At 49.0% G+C, this 25,605-nt stretch overlaps 1 protein-coding gene across 1 annotated transcript; it reads left to right on the plus strand.

The window, feature by feature from the left end:
* The first annotated feature begins 19,658 nt into the window (after positions 1–19,658).
* On the plus strand, positions 19,659–22,766 carry TRH (thyrotropin releasing hormone). Its single transcript, XM_037051111.1, has 3 exons — positions 19,659–19,767; positions 20,664–20,888; positions 21,544–22,766. The coding sequence occupies exons 2-3, from the start codon at positions 20,672–20,674 to the stop codon at positions 22,053–22,055; spliced, it is 729 nt and encodes a 242-aa protein (XP_036907006.1). The 5' UTR covers positions 19,659–19,767; positions 20,664–20,671; the 3' UTR covers positions 22,056–22,766.
* Positions 22,767–25,605: the final 2,839 nt, after the last annotated feature.

Here is a 25,605-nt window from a genome sequence, read left to right on the forward strand (position 1 = left end):
CGCCCCGATGTTAGGGAGCCAGGTGACTTGGAAAGGCTGCGTACGGGTGTTCTAGGCCACAGGCCCAGAGGGGCCCCAACCAAGAGCCAACAGCAGAGGCTGACTTGGGAGGCCTTTGAGACACCTCCAACCTCAGCCACTGTCTGACTGCAACACATAGGACACCCTGAGCAAGAACCACCTAGCCGAACCCTTCAGCCCCCAGAACTGTCCAAGAGAGTAATAGATTGTCATTGTTTTAAGCCACTAGTTTATGAAACAACAGAAAACCAGCACAGATGGGGACTGAATAGTAAGGATGGGGAGATTCTGAAATGATCGAGTTAAGTTTCTATCTCTTGGCAGAAATGGAGTTCTTCTTGGTATAGAAATGAAGTTTCGATCTAGAAAGTCACAATTTTGCATATTTGGCTTTTAGCCTGCAAATTGAGTCTTTTATGCCAGTTGTGTGACCTTGAGCAAGTTACTTTCCCTCTCTGAGCTTCAATCTTGCTATGGGAATCTTGAGAAGACTCCCCCCTTCTGGGTGGTGCTTCTCATAATATAACTGCTGCCCTCCCTCGCGGCTGGGCACAGGTTGGGGAGCACTCTGGCCATCTCCCCTGCCACCCTCCAAATCCACTCCTGGGTCTACTTTGACACCTGAACTCTGTATGCAGCTCCTGGGGACACACATGCTCCCTGCGCTGCCCCCTTGATGCTGGAGTGAGTCAGAAGCCACAGGATCGATGGCCAGCCCTGCCTGGACGAGCTCTCTGCTCATTATAAGTGCCTGCCACCTCTGCCTCCCTCCTTTCCAAGGACAGTTCAGCAGGCACTTAATTTGGGGCAGAACTAAAGCAACCAGAAATCAGCTCTCATCCCATCCCCCACTCCATTTACCCACAGCAGGACACCTGCTCTCCTACTGCCCCCTGTGACCAGGATGGAGACAGAGACTTTTCTCTCCAAAGCCCCCCTGTGGAGGCTTCTCATCTGTCACCTCTTCTGCTGGTTGGTTAGTCTAAACATTCACCATTAGTCCAGATAACAGTACCTTGTGTATTGAGCACTGATTGTGTAATGAGCAGACACTTTACACATACATCTCAATCGATCCCTACCAAATCCCTGAGGTAGGCACTACAATAAGGTCAATATGATAGAAGAGAAACTGAGGGGTGAATAAACCACTTTTCCTGTGATGCAGCTGGGCCAGTATCAGACCAGCCTGAGTCCCAGGGCTCCCTATAATCATGGGCCATGAAAATAGCCTCCAGGGATGTCTGGCCAAGATGGAGGAGTAGGTGGAAATACTGTACCTCCTTGCACAACCAAATTTAAGGACAACAAAGATTTAGAAACAAAAACACAACCAGAGCAGACAGAAAATTGAACTGTACTGAAGTCCGACAACAACAAACCATTCATCCAGACTGGTAAGAGGGACAGAGTCGGCAGCAGTGGAGAGGGGTCCCGGCAGGAAGAGGTGGTGGCTAGCAGAACCGGGTGCGGGGAGGAATGGAGCAAAACAAGTGAGACGCACAAGGCAGTTAGCTGACAATAGGCACATGTTCACATGCAGATAAACCAGGCAAAAAACAGGCAGTGAGATAGATCACGCAACCCAGGGCCCCAGTGATAGGAAATAAAGCCTAAAAGAACCGATTGGAAAAACTTTTGGGGTTGAGGTGCCAGGAAAGGTTCCCAGCCTCACAGGAGAGTCGTTGGAAAGACCCACAGGGTCCTAGAATGTACACAAGCCCACCCACCCAGGAACCAGCATCAGAAGGGCCCAATTTGCTTGTGGGAAGCAGCAGAAGGGACCAAAATCTGAGAGAGAGCAGAATGAATGCCACTGCTCCCTCTCCGATCCCGCCCCCACATACAGCATCACAACCCAGAGACTGGGTTGACCAGCCCTGGTGAACACCTAAGGCTCTGCCCCTCATATGTAACAGGCATGAACAGACCAAAACATTATGGCTCAAATAGAACAGATCAAAGCCCCAGAGCTAATACTCCTAAGCAAACAAGAGATAGCCAACCTATCGGATGCACAGTTAAAAATACTGATGATCAGGATGTTCATAGAACTGGCTGATTTTGGTTGCAAATTACATGAAAAATGAAGGCTACACTAAGGGAAATGAAGGAAAATGCACGGGAAACCAATAGTGATGGAAGGAAAACTGGGACTCAAATTGATGGAGTGGACCAGAAGGAAGAAAGAAATGACCAAACAGGAAAGAATGAAGAAATGAGAATTCAAAAAAATGAGGAGAGGCTTAGGAATCTCCAAGACATCTTTAAAGGTTCCAACATCCGAATTATAGGGGTACCAGAAGAGGAAGAGGAAGAACAACAAGTGGAAAACTTATTTGAACAAATAATGAAGGAGAACTTCCCCAATCTGGCAAAGGCAATAGACTTCCAGGAAATCCAGGAAGCTCAGAGAGTCCCAAAGAAGTTGGACCCAAGGAGGAACACACCAAGGCACATCATCATTACATTAGCCAAGATTAAAATGAAGGAGAGAATCCTAGATGCAGCAAGAGATAAGGGGACAGTCACCTACAAAGGAGTGCCCATCAGACTGTCAGTGGATTTCTCAAAAGAGAACTTCCAGGCAAGAAGGGGCTGGAAGGGAGTATTCCAAGTCATGAAATCCAAAGACCTACATCCAAGATTGCTCTATCCAGCAAAGCTTTCATTTAGAATGAAAGGGCAGATAAAGTGCTTCCCAGATAAGGTCAAGTTCAAGGAGTTCCTCATCACCAAGCTCTTATTATAGGAAATGTTAAAGGGACTTATCTAAGAAAAAGAAGATAAAAAACATGAACAGTGAAAGGACAGCAAACTCACAGTTATTAACAACCACACCTAAAACAAAAGCAAACTAAGCAGACAGCTAGATCAGGAGCAGAGCCACAGAAATGGAGGTCACATGAAGGGTTAGCAACAGGGGAGTAGGAGTGGGAAAGAGGGGAGTGAAGGTACAGAGAATAAGTGGCATAGATGGTGGGGAGAATGATGGGGGAGGGCAAGAGTAGTGTGGGAAATGTATAAGCTAAAGAACTTATGGCACATGCACATGAACTAAAGAGGGGTAGTTGGGGGAGGGGGTATGCAGGGTGGAAAGGAATGAAGGGAGGAAAATGGGACAACCGTAATGGCATAATCAACAAAATATATTTTAGAAATAGCCTCCAAATTCAAGCACCATCTTGTCCAGTGCTCCATGGAAAACATCCTGTTGTTCTGATGAATAGAGGGGCAATAGACCTCTTCGTTTGTTCACTGAGCGCCTATTAAGTACTGGCTATTCCAGATAAAGGGACAGAGCAATGAGCAAAAGGAAGTCCCTGCCCCTGCAGAGGTTACAATCTGGAAGCCCAGAGAAGTGTTGTTAATTGCCTGAAGTCCTGCAGCTGGTATGTAGCCATATCTGTGGGCCAACAAAATGCAGAGGGGGTTGTCAGAGGTATAGGTCCCATCTGACAAGCCAGGGTCAGGCCAGCCGGGGCGTGGAGGGCCCGAACTACTTTGACAACAGACCAACCACTGTTTCAATCCCACTGCTGCCACATCCTCACCTTGCAACCCTTTGGGCAAGTCTCCACACTTCTCTGAGCTTCTGTTTGCTGCTGAGTGAATGGGGACAGTGAGGCCCACGGTGAGATATTTGGGAGGGGAAAATGAGATCTGGCAAGTGCTGGGAACTGGCTCATCCTCTTCTCCTTCTGGTGAGGGTTTCAGGCTTCTTCTACTTTCTCTTTGTGGGCCATGCTGGCGTGGTCAACCCTAATGAACTTGGAAGAGATCTTGGCATAATGTGGTCAGATTAGCCACCTATTGTCTGATACTCTCAACTCACTCCTGGGGTCCTGGGACAGGAATGGCAAGGCTTTGGTGTGGCTAGGCAGATTAATGGTAAAACATTATGGCACACAAAGCACAAGTTACATAAAAGAAAAGATTAAAAATAATTCTGGCAGTAAATGGAGGATAGTTCACAAGTGGGTATATCTGTTAGCTATTGCCACAATAATGCTGCATAACAAACCACCCCAAAACTCAGTGGCTTAAGACATGACTGTTTATTCTCACAGGTGTGCAGTAGGGATGGTTCTGGTCCACAGGTCTCTAATCCTTCTCCCAGGAGCAGTGGGTGAGTAGAGGCATGTCCTCATAGCAGTTGCAGAGGCACAAGAAGGCAAGTCTCAAATCTGGAACTGGCCCACTTTTGCTCCATTCCATTGGCCAAAGTTAAGGGGCAGGGAAATCCATTCCATCCACAATGAAGTCGTGGCAAGGGTGTGGCTGTAGGAAGGGGTGAAGACTTGGGACCAATTCTTGATTACCACTGGAGGAAGTAGGGAGGTAGTATGTCCAGTTAAGAGATCTCTGAAGACAACCAGGTGTGTAGTAATGAGAGTATGAACCAGCCTGATAGCAGTGGAAGTGATGAGAAATAGCTGTTGGATGAATGGACACTCATACACCTTGCTATGGTCTGAGTGTTTGTCTCGCCTCCCTCCAAATTCTTATGTTGAAATCCTAATTTTCAATGTGAGGGTATTAGAAGGTGGGGCCTTTGAGAGGTGATTAGGCCATGAGGGTGGAGCTCTCCTGAATGGGATTAGTGCTCTTGTAAAAGAGACCCCTGCAGAGCTCTTTCCATCATGTGTGAACGAACACAGTGAAAAGTCCAAGATCTGGAAGAGCACCCTCACCTGACCACGCTGGCACCAGGATCTCAGACTGCCAGCCTCCAGAACAGTGTGCAATAAATTTCTGTTATTTATAAGCTACCCAGTCTGTGGTGTTTTAGTATAGCAGCCTGAAAAGACTAAGACATACCCTGACCATTAATTTCACTTCTGAGAATTTGTGCTGAAAACAATCTAAAACCTGGAGATGTTCATTGTAGCATTGCTAACAATGATGAAGTGCTGGAAACCACTTAAATATGCATGAAATAGAGGCCCCTCTCTCAGGCTTTAGAGCATATAGCTGAAAGAGACTGAACTTTAGATTCAGATAAACCTGGATTCAAATCCAGCTCTACCACTTTGGGGATGTGCCATCCTCGGTAAGTCACTCCACCTCTCTGAGCCTCAGGTGCTGAATGTGTGACATTTTCACCAACTTCCCAGCTCCCCACTTCTTGCTCACTCTATTCCATCTTAGGAGATGGCAACCCTGGCCTCTACCAGCCTGGTACTTATGACCCAGCCAAGGCAGCCCAGCACTCAGCCCAGAGTGAGTGTGTTAGGACTTTGTAGAGCAGGCTTGAAACCCACACTCCCATCATCCTGACGGCAGCGGTGAATGTATTTGCAACTTCTCTGGATAACAACTGAAAAATGACTGTCGGTAACAGTGTGGGGAGGGCTTCTCTCTGCACGACTCCAGCTAACATTTATTAAGCTTTGTTTTTAATTTCTTGTAATTTCTCTGTTGAACTCATCAGCTCATCAATCATGGGGCACCTTCAGTATGAAGTGTATCATCAGTACTGTCACACGTCATCCAGCCACACCCGTCCCCTTAGAGTGAACAGTGTGTTAATGTCCCATGCCCACCCCAGGCGGTGAATCTGAAAAGGTCAAGCTTGTTCATCAGAAGGTTATCATCACTGCATCCCTCTCTCTGTGTTGTGGAACGCTGGTTATAATTGCTGGGCCTAGACTATGGCAGGGGGGGCTTGAAAGCATGTTCACAGGAAACGGTGTTCAAGTTTGTTATAAACAGGGCCTTTAGAGATCCCTTGTGGTAGAGCTATCTGACCCTCCTGATCTAGTCTTCCACCATTCCCACCCTGGTTCAGGCCTGGGAAGATAACCTTTTTCTTTTTTTAAAATTTTTATTTACTTATTTATCTTTAGAGAGGAAGGGAAGGAGAGAAATATCAATGTATGGTTACCTCTCGTGTGTCCCCTGCTGGGAACTGGCCTGCAACCCAGGCATGTGCCCTGACTGGGAATCGAACCGCGATTGCGTGGTTCACAGGCCTGCGCTCAATCCACTGAGCTACACCAGCCAAGGCGGAAGATAACCTTTTTCAATGGCTCCCTGGGCCCCTGAGTTTCTGTTGGGTTCTGCCAATGTGAGTCTCAGAGGAGATCAGAGGGTGGGAGAAAAAAGGGGCTGTAGTATTCAACCCCCGGGCTCCTTCTCTGCAGGGTGTTTCAACTGAAGGTCTTCGCTTCTGTGAAGACCCTTTCTATCCAGCCCCCTCTTACTCTGGGTTCTGGTAACTGCCACCCCTTTAGGCCGAGAGGTGCCAACAGTTCTCCTCTCACTTTCCCTGGGTGCATCACTACCCCTGTGCACTCTGCCCATACTCACATGAATAGCCCTTTTATTAATAATCCTCAAACTACCCAGTTTGAGGATGCCATGCATTTCCTGGCAAGACTCTCACCAATGCACTCTTTCTCCCCACACCATAAGCAGGCACACTTTTGTTGTTTTATTTTTTTATTAACTATATTTGTTTCTGATGACCAAAGTGCCCATTGGAGAAAAGTCAGAAAATAAAAAGCTGTCATTTACCAGACTTGCTCTGTTTCAGGCAGGCATGATGCCAGGCACAACCTGTATTTCTTTATAACACCCTGTGAGGTTCATTTTACTGCCCCTCTGGTTCAGAGGTGACATTGGCTGCCCACAGTCACATATCAAAGAAGTGGCAGGCCCAGGAGTGGAGCCAGGTCTGTGAGATTCCAGAGTCCTCTCTGTGGCCCTGCCTCTATCCTCAGAAGCCCTTGCTTATCGGAGCATCATTCGTGACTGTCCTGAATAGCTCTCTGGCCCCAAAACCAATAAAGGAAAATCTATTTGCTGCAGCCAGCTGGGTCCTCAGAGTAGCCCTGGAGATGTGCCCAGTTCTGGCCTTTAGCATGGACAGACCCGGGATGCTTGTGATATTGTAGATGGCTCTGGCCCACTTCTCTGCCCCAGCTGTGGGCTAGAGTTAAGAGAAACCCTTACTTGTGATCTCTCCCCTCAGAATCCACGACCTAGATCCGTGCCCACAAGTGAATCCTGGCTGAGCAACAATGGAGGTGTCAGAAATAGCGTGCTGGGTGGGTGCACGGGCAGGGAAGGGGTCTTACACTTGGGCAGCCCCACCTCTCCACCGCACATGGCGTCCCCTCCTGAGAGCCTTCCCCGCCCCTCTTCTCCAGCTTTTGTAATGTTACCCATTCTTTAGGGTTCCGATCAGCCCCACTTCAAATCTGACTAGATGTCTCCAGTCCCTAAAGGTATCTTCCTACATAACACATCATTGGTGCTATGTGTTTGGACACGTAATTGTCTTCTCGTTGTTTATATTGTGTTTGTTTTGTGCTCCCAAATGTCCTGCAGCCCCACAGGGCAACCTGTGTTGACAGAACCCACCTCAAGCTCACTTGGCTGAAAGGTGGACTGACTGCTCCACAGGAGGACCAACAGCTCAAGGCCAACAGCGAGGCCTTGCAAGAGTCCAGGCAGCAGGGACTTTTCAACCATCTCGTCCCACTGCTGTTGCCGCTACCGACACAAATGTCCCTCCAACGACTCTGGCATCTCTCCACCCGAGAGCCAAAGTCCCAGGAGAGAGCATGTTCCATAGGTCAAACTTGGGCCATACGCTGACCCCTCGTTCTGGGAGGTGGGGCAGAGTGACAGGCATCCCCTCAAGGCCACAGGGCAGCGATAAGCTAATTCCCCAGAAGGAAAGAGGGGAGCTGCTGCTGACTGGGAGTCAGAAGCAGGTGCAGGCAGCCAAAGGACTACGGTGTCCACTCCAGGGTCCAAAGTGGGTTCTCATGGGGCAATAGGAAAGAATATTTGGACTCTCAGGAGGGGCAGCGGGTGTCCTGGTGGGCCAAACTGAAGGTCTCTGTCAGCACCCACTGGGTCCCTCTCCCGCACCTGTCGGCACCCTGACTCGTGGCCCAGTGTTAGCAGCAGATTAACACCTACTTCCCCACTTGCAATACTCAGAGTGTGGGCTACATGGATTCTGAGGACAAGCTCTAATTAGCTCGGAACATTGGGATAGAGGCTGCTTGTGGCTGACAATGAGATAAATGCACCCAAATGACTGAGGCGATTTGGAGTTAGTTCTCATTTTTCTCCTGTAATAAGAGAGGCGACACCAGGGGTGGGGGTTTGTTATCTCTAGCGGGCCTGATGGATGAGGAGGTGTCTGATCCGCCAGTGATTGTGGCTCACAGGCGGAAAGCGGTCTGTCACTCGCCCCGGCCCCAGCCCCGGCCCCGGCTCACACAAAGTACTTCTGTCCTCATCAGAATTAGCACATATCCTCTGGAGATGATCCACAGATAAGCTTCATGATATCTCAAAACCCAGAGTCTCATTTTCTCTATTATGGGCTTTGAGACATCAGATACCGTGTTGCAGGGTGACTTCGGGTATTTATTATGCCTCTGAAACACTTTCTATTAAAAATACAAATTTTATTTTTAAAAGTTCTTTAATTTAGTGAGAAGATATAACCAAAAACTATGAAGAGAATTTCACAAAAGGAAGAAAATTTTCTGTATTCATCACCATCCTAACATGTTAGCTGTTCTCATCTGGGCATATTCTCTTCCAGTGGGGTAGAGTGGAAAAAGCTTTGGAAAAACATACTAGAGCTCAAATCCAAGTAAGTTCTTTCACTTCCTGGCTCTGTGTCTTTGAATAAACACTTTACCTCTCTGAGCCTTCGTTTCTTTCTTTCTTTCTTTCTTTCTTTCTTTCTTTCTTTTTGGTAATTGAATATAAAACTTATTTATTATTATTTTTAAAATGAATTTATTGGGGGGACATTGGTTAGTAAGACTATATAGGTTTCGAGTGTATAACTCTATGATACATACCTTTGTTTCTTTAAATAGGCAGCGTCATTCTGACAACACAGGGATGAGTGAGTTAAGGGAGGAAACGTGTTCAGGGCACCTAGGAGCTGGTTTCTCTACCCGAGTCCTTCTCTGTGGTCCTTCTCCAGTGCTCACCTTTTCCTCAGCTCCCACTGTGTGCTAAGCTCTTTGGAAGATGAACACACACTCTGTCCTTAAGGAGATTCCTTCTCGTATAGTAACACATGTTAATTCAACAGAGTAACTTAGCAGAGAGCACAGAATGGAAGAGTAAACAGGTAAGTTTTGAAGGAGGCAGCCAGGATGTCCTATTCATGAGCAGAACGTCAGATCTAAAGCCATGTTTCCTTATTAGACAGGGTCGCCAGTGACCAAACGGAGGGAAGATGATCGCGAGATCATTTGCCCCCAGTTAAACCACAGGTGCAAGTGCCACACATGTACATATTGGCTGTTAATCTGGGCACAAACACACATTCACACCATATAGACATGGACCCACAATGCATATACACATGTGTATATGTACACACAAGTGCACACCACGCATACAACCATACGTATGTACATACATGCAGAGATATGTGCACAAATGCATTTGTGCCCATGTCCATGGCAGCTGAACATACCAGACAACACACTCCAGAGCTGGCTCCTGTGCATCCAGGTCCACACCAGCCCTGTGGGATGGCAGCATCCCCACAGCCCCCAGTGCCCTCCCTGAGCACGATCTCCTCTTAGTAATCTCCAGCTGCGCAGAAAATTGCTCTTTGGAAGCAATCTGAACCACAAAGAACTGCAATTGGCCTCTCATCATGAATGTAAGACCTCCTGGGGGCACAGGGTCTGGGTTGGTGGGGGCTCATGGCTGTGGAAGCCTTCTCTGGCCCTGAGCCCAGACAGGGGCAGACTCTGCCTGGCATCTCACTGGGGAGGGGAGGCAGAGACCAGCAGCTCCACTTATGAGGGGGAATGAAAACAGGTCCTCTATCAGCTGGAGCTCATCTCCTTCCAATTCTGCTTGTCTTGACTCTCTCCATCCTTCAGGGCTTGGCTTCTGCCCCTCTGCCTCCAGGAAGCTTTCTCTGATTGCTCTGGCCCTCAGGTCTTTCCTTGTACAGCTCCAAGACTGATCCCTAGTTTGTTCCTCCTTCTAGTAAGTATCTGGACTTTCTCATGTGTGTCCAAAGGTGATAGAGGGAGGTTACCCTTGTGCCCTCTCACCCCAAAAGCAGGGCCAGGCAACTTGCACTCACTTTCTCTAGGCTGAAAGCATTTATCCATAGGTGCCAAATCTTTACTAAGTGTCACCTATGTACCCGGAACTGGATAAACAGCAAGAGACAAGTAATAGTCTACATGAAACTGAGATTCTGGTGTGGAAGGCAGATCATAAACAAGGAATAAGGCAACACCCAACTGCACTTGCAAAAGGCTGGGAAAGAAGAGAAAGTGTGACAGGCAGGTATTCTAGCGAGGATGGTCAGAGGAAGCCTTCTGGCATGCGCTTCCATCCACAGCAACTCCAAGACTTGTCCAACAAGCCATCCCCACCCCAGGGCCTTTGAGCACACAGTACACTGTCATACAGCTTATGTGGACACATCCTTCTAGCCTCCCAGGCTGCTAACATCTTTAGTGTCCCCATCTGGATCCTCTCAGTGACCCTCAACACGTTAGCTGCTCAGGAAAAGTTTATTAAATGAATGAATGAAATGATAAAATTTTATATGTTTTATTCGATTTGAGGGGGTTGTGGGGAGAGAGAGAGCGCAAGAGAGAGAGACCAATTTGTTGTTCCACTTATTTATTGCATTCATTGGTTGATTCTTACATGTGTCCTGATTAGGGATCAAACTCGCAACCTTGTCATATTGGGATGATGCTCCAACCAATGGAGCTACCTAGCCAGGCCTGAAAGGATGAATGAATGAATGAATGAGTGAATGAATGGGCATTTGCAGCAGGCTCATAAGAGTGAGTAAGTGGCCCTGGCCAAGGTCACTTTCTTGATGTTTCTCTCACCCTCTCTCTAAAATTAATCAATCAATAAAAAATTTTTAAAAATGAGCGAGTGGCCCACAGGTGGCAGGGGGTAAGGAGAGGGGCAAAAACAAGGGAGGCGTGGAATTGCACAGAATGTTTGTAAAATGAGTTTCAATGGTTGATATTGAGGGGGATCTGGACATGGAGTCAGGGGAGAGCTGTCAGGAGAGGAGCCTAGATTGTGCCCAAGTGGTAAAGGGTCTCGAATGCCAGGCTGAGGTGTTGATCCTACGTGCAGCACGGAAACCAGGCAAGGTTTGCCCTCCCCTGTATTCCATGATACCTACTGCATTGCCTACATGCAGCTGGCTCCCAATAAACATGTTCGGAATTTAGGGGTCCTGGAGGGAATCGACTGAGTTAGCTCTTCTTTGCTGGCAGCTGGACAGTGACCAAGGGTAACCTACATGGAATTAAAGTAGCAGCTGCCAGAAGTCCCCTTGGAACCCAAATAGCGCTCCCTTTCCATCACAATGTTTGAAATTCCTCCGTTAGAGGGTCATTTCTCAGGGGCCTGATGTTATTTGCGGTTGGGCTTCCCCAGCTTTTCAGAAAAGACAGTGCTCTCTTAATGGCAATTTACTGCCACCAAGACCAGAACTGGATCCTGGGGGTGGGGATGGGACGTGGGATAAAAAGTAGAACCCAGTCTTCCAGCCAGAGTTTGGTTACTTTTAGCTCCTTTGGAGAAAACCCTGACCCAGGCAGCATGAAGAAAAGACACTGGGTAGGACCCTGGTCATGAGGCTGTTGCTAATTCACTGAGGGACACAGGAAAGCCTTTCCTCTCTCTCGCTCTTGGTTTCCTCATCCACGCAGTGGGTACATAGGAGGCCTGTGTTGTTTTACTGGCTTAGCATTCAGCTCCTTTCCTATTAGGTGGTCCCCAACATGCCTTGGGAGAAGCCCCTCAGTCCGTGCTGCTCAGATGGGATTGATTCCACCCCCAGCCCGAGGGTTGGCCAGTCTGAATCATAGGGACCTGCCAGGAATGAGCATGTGGCCCAGGCAGGGCCAAGGAGGGCTGACCACAGAATTTTTAGGGAAGAGAAGGACTCTTTGGCTTTTAGGTTAACTCAGCTGGGAAAATGAGATCCTGGGGATGCCTATGGCCACTTCACTTTTGAGGATAGTCGACCTGAGAACAAAAGCATCTAGAGAAAAGTCAAGATAACAGATGGAGAAAAGGGACAGACTCCTCAGGGTGTCATTTGAGCCTTAGGATTTGGCCATGCCTACAGTTAGTCCTAGGCCTGTGTTCTGTTGGGTATGTACAGTATCACATTCCCTTTTAATTTCGCTTATGCCAGTCAGGGCTGTGTTTTCTCTCGCTTGCAGCTGGTCAGGCGCCTCACCCAGGAAGGAGGCTCTTTCTGAGGACTGTGCAGTTTTCTGTGGAGAAGGTGATTTGGGAGGCATTTGCATATAGCCAGGCACAGTGCAGGGGACAAGGAGAACTGGGGAAGGGGCATGGGGTGAGGGCAGACTCATGCTGAGCCCGGTGGCGTGCACTCACTACCCAGGCCCAGAGAGCAGGAGGAGAGCCCAAGAGGACAGGTGGACAGGACAGGGGGAGGGAGGCAGGGACCAGGGTTTCCTGGTTGCTCCTCCCTTGGCTTGGCTCATTCCCTCTTGCCCCCTTTACACTCATCATTCACCAAGCAGCAAGAGGGATGGCCTGAGAGATTGAATTAGATCGCACCTCTTCCCCGCTCTAAACCCTTTATTTTCGCAGTGTCTTGAGAATAAACTCAAACCCCTATTTCTTCATGGCAACAGGCCCCATAACATGACCCCTTCCCATTTTTACTTATTATGTACTCCGCCCCCAACCATTGTATGCCCTGGGTCTAGAACCATGCTCAACACTTGGGCACGTACTGCAAACATTTGTTGAATAAAGAAATCAGCAATTGAAACGAGAATTGCGAAGTTTTCCATGGGTTCAGCATCAACAAATTTAATGGGGAATGAGGAATCTGGATTAGAGAGATTTCTGGAGCAGCTTTCTATGGAAAAGGGGCAAAAACAAAATGGACTCATCTTCCTGAATTCCTGAGATGATTTTTATGACCTTGGATAAAAGAAAACCTGTATTATTTTGACAATAAAAGAAGACTATAAAGGAAATAACTGGGTCTATACAGGATCTGGCACAAACACCACCCCTTTTTATTACAAAATCTTTTATTACAAAGTCATAACTATGTAATTCTGTAACATAACAATATCACACTCAAGCACACCATATGAAATTTTAGGTGAAAATTTTGAATTAAAACTATAAATTACTGCAACCATACTATTACCCTACCAACCACACTCAAGCAGGGCTTGCTTCTGCCGGACCATGGATAAGGTGCTGTTATTGTAACTGAAAAGCCGCCACGTGGTAGATACACGGCCCACACGTGATAAAGCTGCATAGACCAAACTGCATATGTGCTCGCGTGTGCACACATGGCAGGACTATGGGCAAGTGCAGCTGGGGGGTCTAAACAAGATCAGGGGGTTGTACCGGTGTCAGCGTCCTGGTTGTGGTATTGTGCTGTATGGTTTTTATTTTTTAAAGTATATTTTATTGATTATGCTATTAGAGTTGTTTTATATTTTTCTCCCCTTTATTCCCCTCCGTTCTGCACACTCCCTCCCACCATTATTCCCCCCCCTCTTAGTTCATGTCCATGGGTCGTATATATAAGGTCTTTGGCTTCTCCATTTCCCATACTATTCTAAACCTCCCTCTGTCTATTTTGCACCTACCATTTACACTTCTTATTCCCTGTATCTTTTCCCCCATTCTTCCCATCCCTACCCTCCTGCTCTCTGCTGATAACCCTCCATGTATTCTTTATTTCTGTGATTCTGTTCCCATTCTAGTTTTTTGGTTAGTCTGTTTTTGTTTCTGTTTTTGGGTTTTTAGGTTCAGTTGTTGATAGTTGTAAGTTTGTTGTCATTTTATGGTTCATATTTTTATTATCTTATTTTTCTTAGATAAGTCCCTTTAACATTTCATATAATAAGGGCTTGGTGATGATGAACTCCTTGAACTTGACCTTATCTGGGAAGTACTTTAACTGCCCTTCATCCTAAATTAAAGCTTTGCTGGATAGAGCAATCTCGGATGTAGGTCCTTGCCTTTCATGACTTGGAATACTTCTTTCCAGCCCCTTCTTGCCTGTAAGGTTTCTTTTGATAAATCAGCTGATAGTCTAATGGGAACTCCTTTGTAGGTAACTGTCTCCTTTTCTCTTGCTGCTTTTAAGATTCTCTCCTTGTCTTTAATCTTGGATAATGTAATTGTGATGTGACTTGGTGTGTGCTTCCTTGAGTCCAACTTCTTTGTGACTCTCTGAGTTTCCCAGACTTCTTTGAAGTCTATTTCCTTTGCCAGGTTGGGGAAGTTCTCCTTCATTATATTTTCAAATAAGTTTTCAATTTCTTGTTCTTCCTCTTCTCCTTCTGGCACCCCTATGATTCGGATGTTGGAACGTTTAAAGATGTCCTGGAGGTTCCTAAGCCTCTCCTCATTTTTTTGAATTCTTGTTTCTTCATTCCATTCTGGTTGAATGGTTCTTTCTTCCTTCTGCTCTGTATTGCTGATGTGAGTCCTGGTTTCCTTCCCTTCACTGTTGGTTCCCTGTATATTTTTCTTAATTTCACTTTGCATAGCCTTCACTTTTTCCTCTATTTTGTGACCATACTCAATCATTTCTGTGAGTATCCTGATTACCAGTGTTTTGAACTCTGCATCCGATAGGTTGTCTATCTCTTCATCACTTACTTCTATTATTGGAGCTTTGATCTGTTCTTTCATTAGAGCCATATTGTTTGTGTGTCTACACAGTTGTTACATAGCAAGGGGTGGAATCTTAGGTTTTCACCCACATGGTTGTGTTGTGGCACCACATGTGGGGGAGAGGTCTGAGAGGGAACAATGCCACTTCCTTGGCTCTTGGAGGCTTTCAGTCACTTCCCCTGCTACCCACAAGCAAATTGGGCTCTCTTGGTGCTGATTCCGGGGTGGGTGGGTTTATGCATGTTCTAGGACCCTGTGGGTCTCTCCAATGAACTCTCTTGAGAGGCTGGGAGTGTCTCCTGCCACTGTAACTCCCACAGGATTTTACAGACAGAGGTTTTGAGGCTTTATTCCCCCTCACTGGAACCCTGGGTTGCCCGGTCTATCTCACACACAAATGTGGGACACTTGGTCTGCCAGTCACCACCTTGCCACATGTCCTCCCCACCCTGGCTGCTTGTCTCTACCCTTCCTACCGGTCTGGATGAATGTTTCTTCTTTAACTCTTTGGTTGTTGGACTTCCATACAGTTCAATTTTCTGTCAGTTCTGTTTTTTTTTTTAATTTTGTCCTTTTTGTTGTGGGAGGAAGCAAAGTGTGTCTACCTATGCCTGCATCTTTGTCAGAACTGTACTATATAGTTCTTTAAAATGTTTTATTTATTGTTATGGGACAGACAGACAGACAGAAAAGATGGCAATTTGTTGTTCCACTTAGGTATGCCTTCATTGGTTGATTCTGGTATGTGTCCTGACCAGGAATCAAACCTGCGACCTTGGTGTATCAGGATGATGCTCTAACCAACTGAACTACCCACCAGGGCCAGTGTACTATGTAGTTTTGTAAGATGGAACCATTAGGAGAAGCTGGGCGAAAGGTACCCACAAGATTTTTGTATTATTTTCTACAATTGCATGTGAATCTATAATGATCTCAAAATAAAAAGTTTAATAAGAAATCAAAATACAATAAAAAATTAAAAGGTAAGCTGGGAAGGGCTGCTTCAGGGCTTTCTGTTGCTCAGAGCTGATAAACATCCTTAAATATCTGGAGGACATTTCTGAACAGGGAGCAGAGGGGCTTTCAGACAGAACTCGAGGAGGCAAATCCAGAACATCAGAGCCCACCCAAAAACTCAACAGGCCTCCTTCAGGAAGTGGGATACGTGTGTGTGTGCACACCTGCATGTGTGTTGGGGTAAGGGTATGCACTGGAAGTTAGAAAAAGTGCATGAACTCACCACTAAATCATCCCATTATTTATTTTCAAAAGCACAGCTGTATAAATCTGATCAGCAACTACAGTACAAATACAGTTGTATTGTCAGAGAAAAAAAGAAGTTAAGAAATATAGCCCCGGCTAGGGAGCTCAGGTGGTTTGAGTGTCATTCCCATAACCAAAGTTGTGGGTTTGACTCCTGGTCAGGGCACATACAAGATTCAGCCAATAGATGCATAAACAAAGTGGAACAACAAATTATGTTTCTTTCTCTCTCATCAATTAAAAAAAAGAAAAAGAAAAATATATGCAACATAATGACCAGATTCTCAGCTCCCTGTTTTAAGTGTATGCTTTATTATTATTTAGGCATGGTGGGGCCAGTTGATCAGGAGATGACCGCTATTGGAAAGGGAGCTTATTACCCACAGTTCGCATGAGAAGGGAGCACACCACATCATACAGGGCCACATGGGGAAGCATCAGGAGGCAGAGAGAGCATAGAGTGGGGGGGGGGGAGATGGGCAAGAGCCTTTATTGTGGCTTCTGCAGGAAAGAATGGGCCAGGTGGGTCAGAAGGTTTAGGATTGGCAAATTTTAATAATTTCAGTAAGCTCTGGGGCATACGGGCTGTCCTCAGTTGTTTGATACCTGGCCCTGGGTGATTAGGGAAAGAAGATAATAGCCTAGTAGATGGCAGGGCTGTGGGCTCTGGATTGGTTTGTTTGCCCACGAAAGGTGTTTCCAGGTCAGCTCTTTACTATCCCCAGGAGTGGGTCAACTCTGGGCTTGGCAGTCTCTCCAGAGTCAGCAAGACCCCAGAAGTCAGGCATTAGAAACACATGGTTAATACAGCACCTAATGACTAGAACAGGTTCCTCTTCTCACTAGCGGCTCAGTGAATATTTGCCGAGGGAAAGAAGGGAGGAGGGAGGGAGAGAGTTGGCTTGCTGAGGGCACTCCAGATGCCTCTACCATCCTCTCTGGTCCCTTGAGCTCCGTAGGAACCCCCTTTCCTCCTCCTCTGCTGTCTAGGAACTCTCCTCCTAACAGGCAACTCAAACCCCTGATTATAGAAATGCATGATACGGGCACACCAGGGGGCGAAGACCCAGCCACCTCACCCTGCACTAGGCAGGTTTTCCATCCAACCACATTTACTATTTCTGAGCCTTAGCCTCAGAAAGAATTTTTTTGGTGCTGTTTGTTGGTTTGTGGTTAGGTAATTCTTCACAGAGAAAAAATTCACCCCCTCCTGCACTGTCCTCCCATGCCTGGGCTCCCCAGTTCTCCTCCTGCACTGTACCTGTGCACCCCAACAGAGAGTCTGCATTAGAGCCTGCGAGTCCATCTCCTGCACCACCACACAGATGTACATGTACATCAGAGCTCTCCACTCTGCTTTTCTCACTTTTTTCCTAGAGCTTGTTCCCCATCTGTATGTATGGAATAGCCCATTCTTCTAAAGCTTCGATAGTACCCCATTGGGTATATGGGCCTTAGTCGATGTAAGCAGATGCCCCCTAGTGGACAGACATGCAGGCTGTTGCCAATTCTGGCTTCTATAAACCATGTCGCACCGAATGTCCTGTTTATACACATCCTCATGCACAGGTGTGGGTATCTGCAGGATGAATTCTGAGAAATGGAATTGTTAAAATTTCAGGTTGCCACCCAAAGAGGTTGCATCAGCTTACACCTTCACCATCGTATGTGAAAGATAACAGGTCTGTCTGTCCGATTAAATACCCAGCTAGGTTGGCAATTCCTCAAATTCTGGAGTCTGGTGGACAGAGCAAGCCTGGGTGCAATCTACCCCAGCCAACCATTTGAACTTGGGGACACAAAGTGTGCCTGGGAGTTGGGAAGCTGCTCAGGTCATCTTCTCCAGGCCTCAGTTTCTTCATCTAAAAATGAGGAGAGGACTTTTAAGCTGGTAATCGGAAAGTTCCCTTCCACTTCTAACCTTCCAAGTCCTTCAGCCTCTCCAGGCCTCTGTGTCCCTATCTGCAAAGTGGGCCTAGTAGTCTTTACCTTGTTCATCTTGCAGGGAGATGTGAGGATGCAATGAGATGGTGGGCGTGCGGGGACAGCTGGGTACTCTGCCAGGGGAAGGAGTAATAATTAAAAACTTCTGGAACCCCTTGCCAGACCACTAGAATGGTCCGGGTATACAACAGATGCTCAGTGCAAGTATTTGGCTGAAGAAATATTGAATGTGGAGGCAAAGCACTTAGGATTACCCAGAGTTAGGAGAGGCCTTCACAGATGTTGTTCAGTCTAAAATGTGGTTTCCTCTGAGTGTGCCTGGCTAACGTCTGCATCTCCTGGACTGAAAAGGGAGCCATTAAGTGCTTCAGGTTGTAGGCTGTGCCCAGGACTAGATGTGTCAGGATTCTCCTCCAAGGTATCACGTGACTTTGGGGAGCGGTTGGGGGGACAAGCTCCTCAGCATCTATGCTTTTCTCCTCCCAACATTCCCTCCCCTCTTTTTCTTGGGTAGGGTGGACCTCAACAGGTTTCTGGTCCAAGAGCCAAACTCCAATGTCCCTTCTTGGTGACTGGGCAAACATTTGGAGACAGTAGGGAGTGGTGGAGAGTGGGGTGACCAATGGCAGCCAGAGAGGAAGTGTAGGTCCACTCTTTTCCAAGAGCAGTCATAAATCCACATTTCCCCTGAGTTCTCCTGGTTTTTAAATGTTGGTTATTCAGCCCTGACTGGTGTGGCTCAGTTGGTTGGGCGTGGTCCCGCAAAGCCAAACGTGGCTGGTTGGATTCCCCCGCAGGGCAGAGCACATGCCTGGGGTGTGCGGTGTCGGGGCGGGGCACAGTGCGTGTGAGAGGGAACCCACCAGTGTTTCTCACTCACCTTGATGTTTCTTTCTCACGCTCTTTCTCTCTCCCTTCCCCTCTCTCAAAAAATAAATAAAATATTTTTGAAATTGTTGGTTATTCAGGTTTTTGTTTTTTTTTTAAAAGAACTGTGAGAGTGACACAAAACAGTCTGTCAATGGTGGTGGCCCACAGACTACTGGTTTGGGCATCATGAACAGTCCCCCCCCCCCGCTCCCCCCCCAGCCACCCGCATTGTGCAGGGGACAAAACTGAGGCCCAGAGAGTGGGAAGCCTTTGCCAGACATGACGCAGTCAAGGTCAGAGCCCAGACCCCACTTGTCCCCTCACTTCTCCCTCTCTCCCTTGACCCCTTCCTTACCCCTCCCTCCCTCCAGCCTCTGCCTCTGTCTCCCTGGTGTGCGTGGTGCGCGTCTCTCTGTAGCTCCGTTTCTGTATGCAGCTCTCAGTCTTCGTCTTTATCTCCCATTCTCTCCATGTCTCTTTTATCTTTTTATTTTTATTTTTTAATGTTTTTTGAAATTCCGTAGTTTTTTTAATGTTGTTCTATTGTACGTGTCCCCGTTCTCCATGTCTCTGTCGCTTTGCCCCGCACGAGCATTTTCTTGGACAACAGACCTTCCGAGCTGGGTGCAGAAGTGACCCCGCACCAGCGCCCCGTCCTGCGGCGTGTGTCAGCTCGCTCTCCCTCCCGCCCCGCCGCCCCCGCCCCAGCCCCAGATTTCCGGCGGAGCTGGCAGGCCGGCGGGCGGGGTACCCGCGGGGCCCGCTGCCGTCAGCGCCCCTTCCCGGTGGCCGCGACCCCTCCCCGCTGACCTCACCCGCGCCGCTGCCTCGCGCGGATATAAGTGGGGCCCGGGCGGAGCAGCGGGCGCCGGCGTCCGGGGCCCTGCGAGCGCTGCGGGACCCCCGACCCACCGCCTCCAGACCCCCGAACGCCGGACTCTCAGCCCCAGGATCCCGGACAGGTCCCGCGGAGGTCGCGCCCGCCAGGTAACCGCCTCCGTGCCTCTCCCCATGCGCGCGGCGTCCGGGAACCGGCCCTCCGCGCCCGCGCTCCAGTGCGCCCCGGGAGCGGCCGCAGCCTCTGCGCACAGGTGGGGCGCTGCGCTCGCATCCCCGCGCTTCCCCCGCGCCCGCACGCTGGTGGCGGCCGCTCCTGTGCACGCACCTCTCGGCACCTGCGAGTCGCACGGAAGACTCGCCGCCCGAACCCCGCCGGCCGCCGGTCGGTGTCCGGACGCCGAGGCTTAACGAGGCAGCCAGGCGTCGGCGTGGGAGCCCGCGGGTTCGAATGGGAATCCCGACGTCACGAGCGAAATTTTCGCGTTAGAATCGAATTTAGCCTTACAATCTCCGACTCGCGCTAGAAACAGAATTTTAGCGTTGGATTAACGATGCGATTAGCATCTTAGTGTCAGAATTCGATTCCTCGCTTGGTAATAGAATCTTAGCAATAGAAATCGTATCTACGCATTGGAACTGGAACGTTGGCGAAGGGGCGTTGGGACAAGAATGTCGCCTGGGGAACCTTGGGGACAAACAGCACGCGATGCGGCCGTCGGGCCGGCGCTGCAGGCTTGGCTTCGCTTCTGCGGAGCCCACCCCAGCGCTCGCTGCCCCAGCTCCGGGAGCACCGAGTAGCTGTGGCGACAGGGTTCCCACGGCTTCCCGGCTCCCGCAGGGAGAACTGCGCCCGGGCAGGCATCTCAGTGGGTGAGGACACCTAGAGCCCGAGGCAGATCCTCCTGCTGCCCCCACTCCAGGGTGGCAGGCGGTCCTGCTCCCTGGTTGGTGTGTTAAAATGGTTACTCTGGCCACGGGGGACTTGCTAGGGCAGGAAAGCGGGGCGCGGCGTGCTTATGCTCTCTCTGTCTTCCCGACCCCAGACGCCAGGATGCCTGGCCCCTGGTTGCTGCTCGCCATGACTTTGACTCTGACCCTGACCCACGGTGTCCCGGGAGGCCGCACACAGGCCGAAGTGGTCCAGCAGGAGGCAGCGACGGCTGCACAGCACCCGGGCCTGGACGACCTCCTGCGCCAGGCAGAGCGTCTCCTCCTCCTTCGAGAAGACCTCCAGCAGCTGGGAGGGGTCCAGGACAATCCAGAATCAGGTGAGAGGCCGGTCTGTGAGGGCCGCCCAGGGGAGAAGAAGCCAAGGAGAGGGCTGGGGAAAACCCAGAGCGGAGGAGAGAGAGTGATCTGACCATCTAGCCTGGTTCTCAGAAACTCTCGTGGGCCACACCCTCCTCAGGGTTGTGAGTTGACCCTTTTCTGGGACCACATTCCTCTTGGATCTCAGTCCTAGGAATATCTCACCTTCAGTGGGGAAGATTCTGGGCTGGGGAGAGAGTCTGAGTGCTGACTGCTTATGAGGGTATGTATACCAGGTGCTCACTGTTCTAAGAGCTTCAAACACCTTATCACACTTAGAGGTTGATCTTCCTAACAGCCTCTTAGATAGGTAGTGTTATTATCCCTCATTTTACACAGAAGAAAACTGGGGCTCAGAAAGGTTAAGTGAGTTGCTTATGGTCACACAGCCAGGGAGTGGCGGAGTTGGGACTGGAACCAGAAGCATGCCATGACCGTCTGCGTGAGTGTGTGTGTGTCTGTGAGTCCTGGGAAGCAGATGCAAGGCCTCCCAGGGTGAGTTCTGCAGGAATTTCTGGGTGAGTTTTGCAGGAATTTTTACTTTGACTGGGAGGAAGCCTGGAGTGGGCACTCAGAGGTCAGGAGCGTCCCTCACTGGCCTCTTTCCTTCCACAGAGTCCCAGATCTTTCAACCTGACCGGCTCTCTAAGCGTCAGCATCCAGGCAAAAGGGAGGAGGCAGAAGAAGGAGCTGAAGAAGAGGAGGAAGAAGGAGGGGCCTCAGGGCCCCACAAACGGCAGCACCCAGGCCGGCGGGAGGATGCAGCCATGTGGTCAGCGGATGTGACCCAGCATAAGCGGCAGCACCCTGGCCGGCGCTCCTCCTGGCTGGGGTATACGTTCACCAAGAGGCAGCACCCAGGAAGACGGCTGGTGGATCCCATTGCCCAAAGGAGCTGGGAAGAGAAGGAGGAAGAGGAAGAAGAGGAAGGAGTGCTGATGCCTGAGAAACGCCAGCATCCGGGCAAGAGAGCCTTGGGAGGCCGATGTGGGTTTCAGGGAGCCTGCAGTCAAGCCAGCCTCCTGCTGGGGCTCCTGGATGACCTGAGCAGGGGCCAGGGGCCTGAGGAGAAGCGGCAGCACCCTGGGCGGCGGGCAGCTTGGACCAGGGAGCCCCTGGACGAGTGAGCGCAGTTTCCATAAAGTCCATTTCGGGGTCTAAGCATGTCTTGAGCCCTGTGTGCCCTAGCCCTCCATGACCACCTCTTCTCTGCCTCCTTAGTCCCTCATCATAAACCTGAGCCCCTTGTACGCACACACCCAAACCCCTGGCCTTGCCCCCCTCCTTCAGGGACGTGGAAAGCCATCCTATGAGTTAAAAATCTGTATTACTTCATTTTGCATTGGTGGCAAGGGGGCAGATCCCAGAGACCCTCCCCCAGCCGCAGGCCTGCTCCTCTGCCTTAGCCATGGCTAAGAAGACCCTTCAGTGTTTTCTAAGCGATTCTCAGAGAGAGGCAGAGTGTTTCTGGGGCAGCCAGTGAGGGTGGGGCCACGCTGAAGTGGTAATGCCCCAGTTTGGCCTCGATCCCAAGTCCGAGTGTCAGGATTTGCCACATGTGAACTTTACCCCCAGCCCTGCCCCTCCTTTGCTCCTCCCCTCCTTGCTCCTCCCCTTCTTGTGTGGTATTTTTGTGGGCGGCAGCACCAGACTCACAGTTGTGTTCTGCTTGGGGGAAGCATTTTAGGTGGAGACACCCGTGGTGCTGCATTGTATGGTAGTTGTGGGATGAATGAGTGGAGGATATGTAACATTGCCCTGGCTGTTGTGGCCTGTGTATAACCTGCTAGGCACCTTCTCCTTCTCAATGGTAATCATCCTAATCATAATAAAAGACACATCTGGATAATTTTGGAGCTCTGTGGTTGCGATTCTGTCTCAGCTGCTGTGGGGTTTCTCTTTTCAGCATTGAGAGGGGACCACCTCCACAGAGAAGGGAATTGGGGACCCTGGAAGGTGAAATGAGATGTCCTCTCCACTGCCCCCATCTCAGAACAAGCTTGGGAGGTAGACAGGGACCCTGGAGCCCATTTGACACCTGGGGAAACTGAGGCCTGGAGAAGAGGGAGGGCTTGCTGGAAGACACAAAGTGGCTGAGGTGGAGCCATGGGTCTGAGGGTCAGCTCAGGACCCTGCCTTGAGTTTGCCTGGTTTGGCGAGAGGGCTGGTCTGGCTCAGGTTTGTAATCAGCATAGCTCTGTAGTAGGAATCGACAATCTGTGTCACCTGAGAGGCAAAATAAAGACAAAGGCCATAGCTGGGGACTCAAATTAGGAACCTTCTCAGGCCAGGCATGGAGGCAGGTTGGGTATAGAACAGGAGAGAGGGGTGGGGACTGGGGCAAATTGAAGAAGCCATCTAAAGATACTTAAACCCAATCACACACACACACACACACACACACACACACACACACACAGAAAACAAGCAACCCTGGCTGGTGCAGCTCAGTGGATTGAGCACGGGCCTGCGAATCGGAGGGTCGCCAGTTCAATTCCTAGTCTAGGGCACTCGCCTGGGTTGCAGGCTGGGTCCCCAGTGGCGGAGCACATGAGAGGCAACCACACATTCATGTTTCTATCTCTCTCTTTCTCTTTCCCCTCCCCTCTCTCTAAAAATAAATAAATAAAATCTTTAAAAAAAAACAAACAAAAGCAAAACACCAAAATTCTCATCACTGGGGTTTTATTGTGAATCCATACTGGGCATTACAGCTTTATCCTTAAATGTATGTGCTGCTCCCAAATACCCTCTCACACACACATGACTTTCATTCAGCCTAGGGTGCTGTGATAGAGATGGTCCACATGTTTCCCACATTTCCCAGCCTCCCTGACAGTTGGGGTGGAGTCATATGACTAGCCCTAGCCAAAGGGCTATGAAGAGAAGGGTATCACTCCCGGGCTGAGGCAGTTAGACTCCATGATGGTGCTCTCCCCCTTTCTTCCTCCCATGGAAGCCTGGAAGGCCACATGTCCGAATGGCAGATGAAGTTAGACATTGCTCACCCACTTCAGACTTCTCACGTGCAAGAAATAATTTGTATTGTTTTAAATCACCGAGATTTCCGGGGTTATTTGTTACTGCACCTGAACTTAGCTAATTCTGACCAACACAAATGCCCCTCCCTTGTTCCCTCTTCACTGAAATCCTTCTAATCTTTCTCTTCTCACACGTGCCTGCCTTCATCAAAGCTGCCTAGGTTAGGGTCTGGCACAGAAGTAGGTGCTCCATAAATATTTATTGAATGGATGCTAAAAGCTTCAAGTCACTTTTAATCCCCCAGCCTGACTTCCTCATCCAGTGGGGAGACAGACAAGCAAACAGATGGTGGCCATTTAGAGTGAGGAGTATTGATTGTGGCGAGCAAAGCATGCCAAGTGAACACAGATGAGGGGTGGTTGGGCAAAGCAGGCTTCCTGGAGGGGGAAACATCCAAACTGAGTCAAAGGACAAACAAGAGGAAGGATATTTGGGGCAGAAGGAAAGATCATTAACAAAGGCTCCATGGAAAGAAATAACATGACCATGGAGTTGCTAATACTTGAAATTTGAGGTGTTTTGGACCCTCCTTCCCTGCCACCTCCCCTCCCCCAACCTTTTGTTTGGCCCGGGCCCTGTGCCTTATGTAGTTCTCCCCTCTCCCCGCTTCAGTCCAGTCCCCACACAGGCACTAGGATCCCCACAGCTTAGAAGTGTTAAAAACAGTGTGATTTGGGGTGGAACTGAGGAAGCTTTTTTGGGGAAAGGGGACGCTTTCATCCTTTAAAGCTCAAGCTCAAGCTTTGAAGAATAAAAGGAAAGGAGAATTTTCCCAAGCATTTTCTCTGGAGCCAGACATTGGGAAAAGCACTTTTACATCCACTGCACATAGTAGGGGATTTGTGAATATCTGTTGAATAAATGAATTACCCGTCATAGTCACCCCATTTTAGAAAAAAGGTAACCAAGAAAGAAGTAAGGTGACTTTTCTAAGCTATGAATCTGAAACAGAGGTTATCTCTGTGTCTCTAATCCCCTATCATCCAATTTTTACTGTGTCCTAGACATATTTCCAATCCACCCATTTCCTTCCAGCTCTTCTGCCACCCTCTGTTCCTAGCCACCATCACCTCTCATCTCAAGACTACAGTGGCCTCTTAGCTGGTCTCTGGTTTCCACTATTGTTTCGCAAACCCATTCTCTGAACACAGGCAGAGGGAAGTCCATCTGAAGTCCATATCTGATCATGGCAACCACCCTGCTCAAAACCTGTCAATGGCTTCCATTTCACCCAGGATGAAATTCAAACTTGTTACCATGGCCTACCCAATTGGTGTCTTTCTTAATGTCTTGAACAGACCTTAGGGTCTTTGTTTATGTTCTTCCCTCTGTCTAGAGCCCTCTTTCCTTCTACTTCTCATATTCCCCATGTTACCTCCTAGGGCACCTTTCTGTAATGTGGAGGTTGGCAAGCAAAGACTGTTTCCCTGACTCCTTTGCAGCTAGATGCTCTCATGTGAGATTTGGAGGACTGCTTTGGCTATTCCTGCTGGAAAGCAAGGCAATAGTGGCGTGTGGTGTTTCTGCAGCAGCTTCCCAGAATCCAAAGTCCAGCTCTGGGAATATTAGAGTCAGTTGCTGATAGCAGCTGTCTGGCCAGCTTCACAACTACTGCAGTATGTCCCTTTTTTTCCT

This window comes from Sturnira hondurensis, unplaced genomic scaffold (genome assembly GCF_014824575.4).
Source record: "Sturnira hondurensis isolate 20B ecotype Veracruz unplaced genomic scaffold, ASM1482457v3 Scaffold0000867, whole genome shotgun sequence".
Lineage (NCBI taxonomy): Eukaryota > Metazoa > Chordata > Mammalia > Chiroptera > Phyllostomidae > Sturnira > Sturnira hondurensis.

Bases quoted from the DNA above. Each gene is read 5' to 3' on its own strand.
- TRH (XM_037051111.1), top strand. From the start codon at position 20,672: ATGCCTGGCCCCTGGTTGCTGCTCGCCATGACTTTGACTCTGACCCTG. The intron at 20,889-21,543 runs GTGAGAGGCCGG...TTCCTTCCACAG, and splicing joins CCAGGACAATCCAGAATCAG to AGTCCCAGATCTTTCAACCT.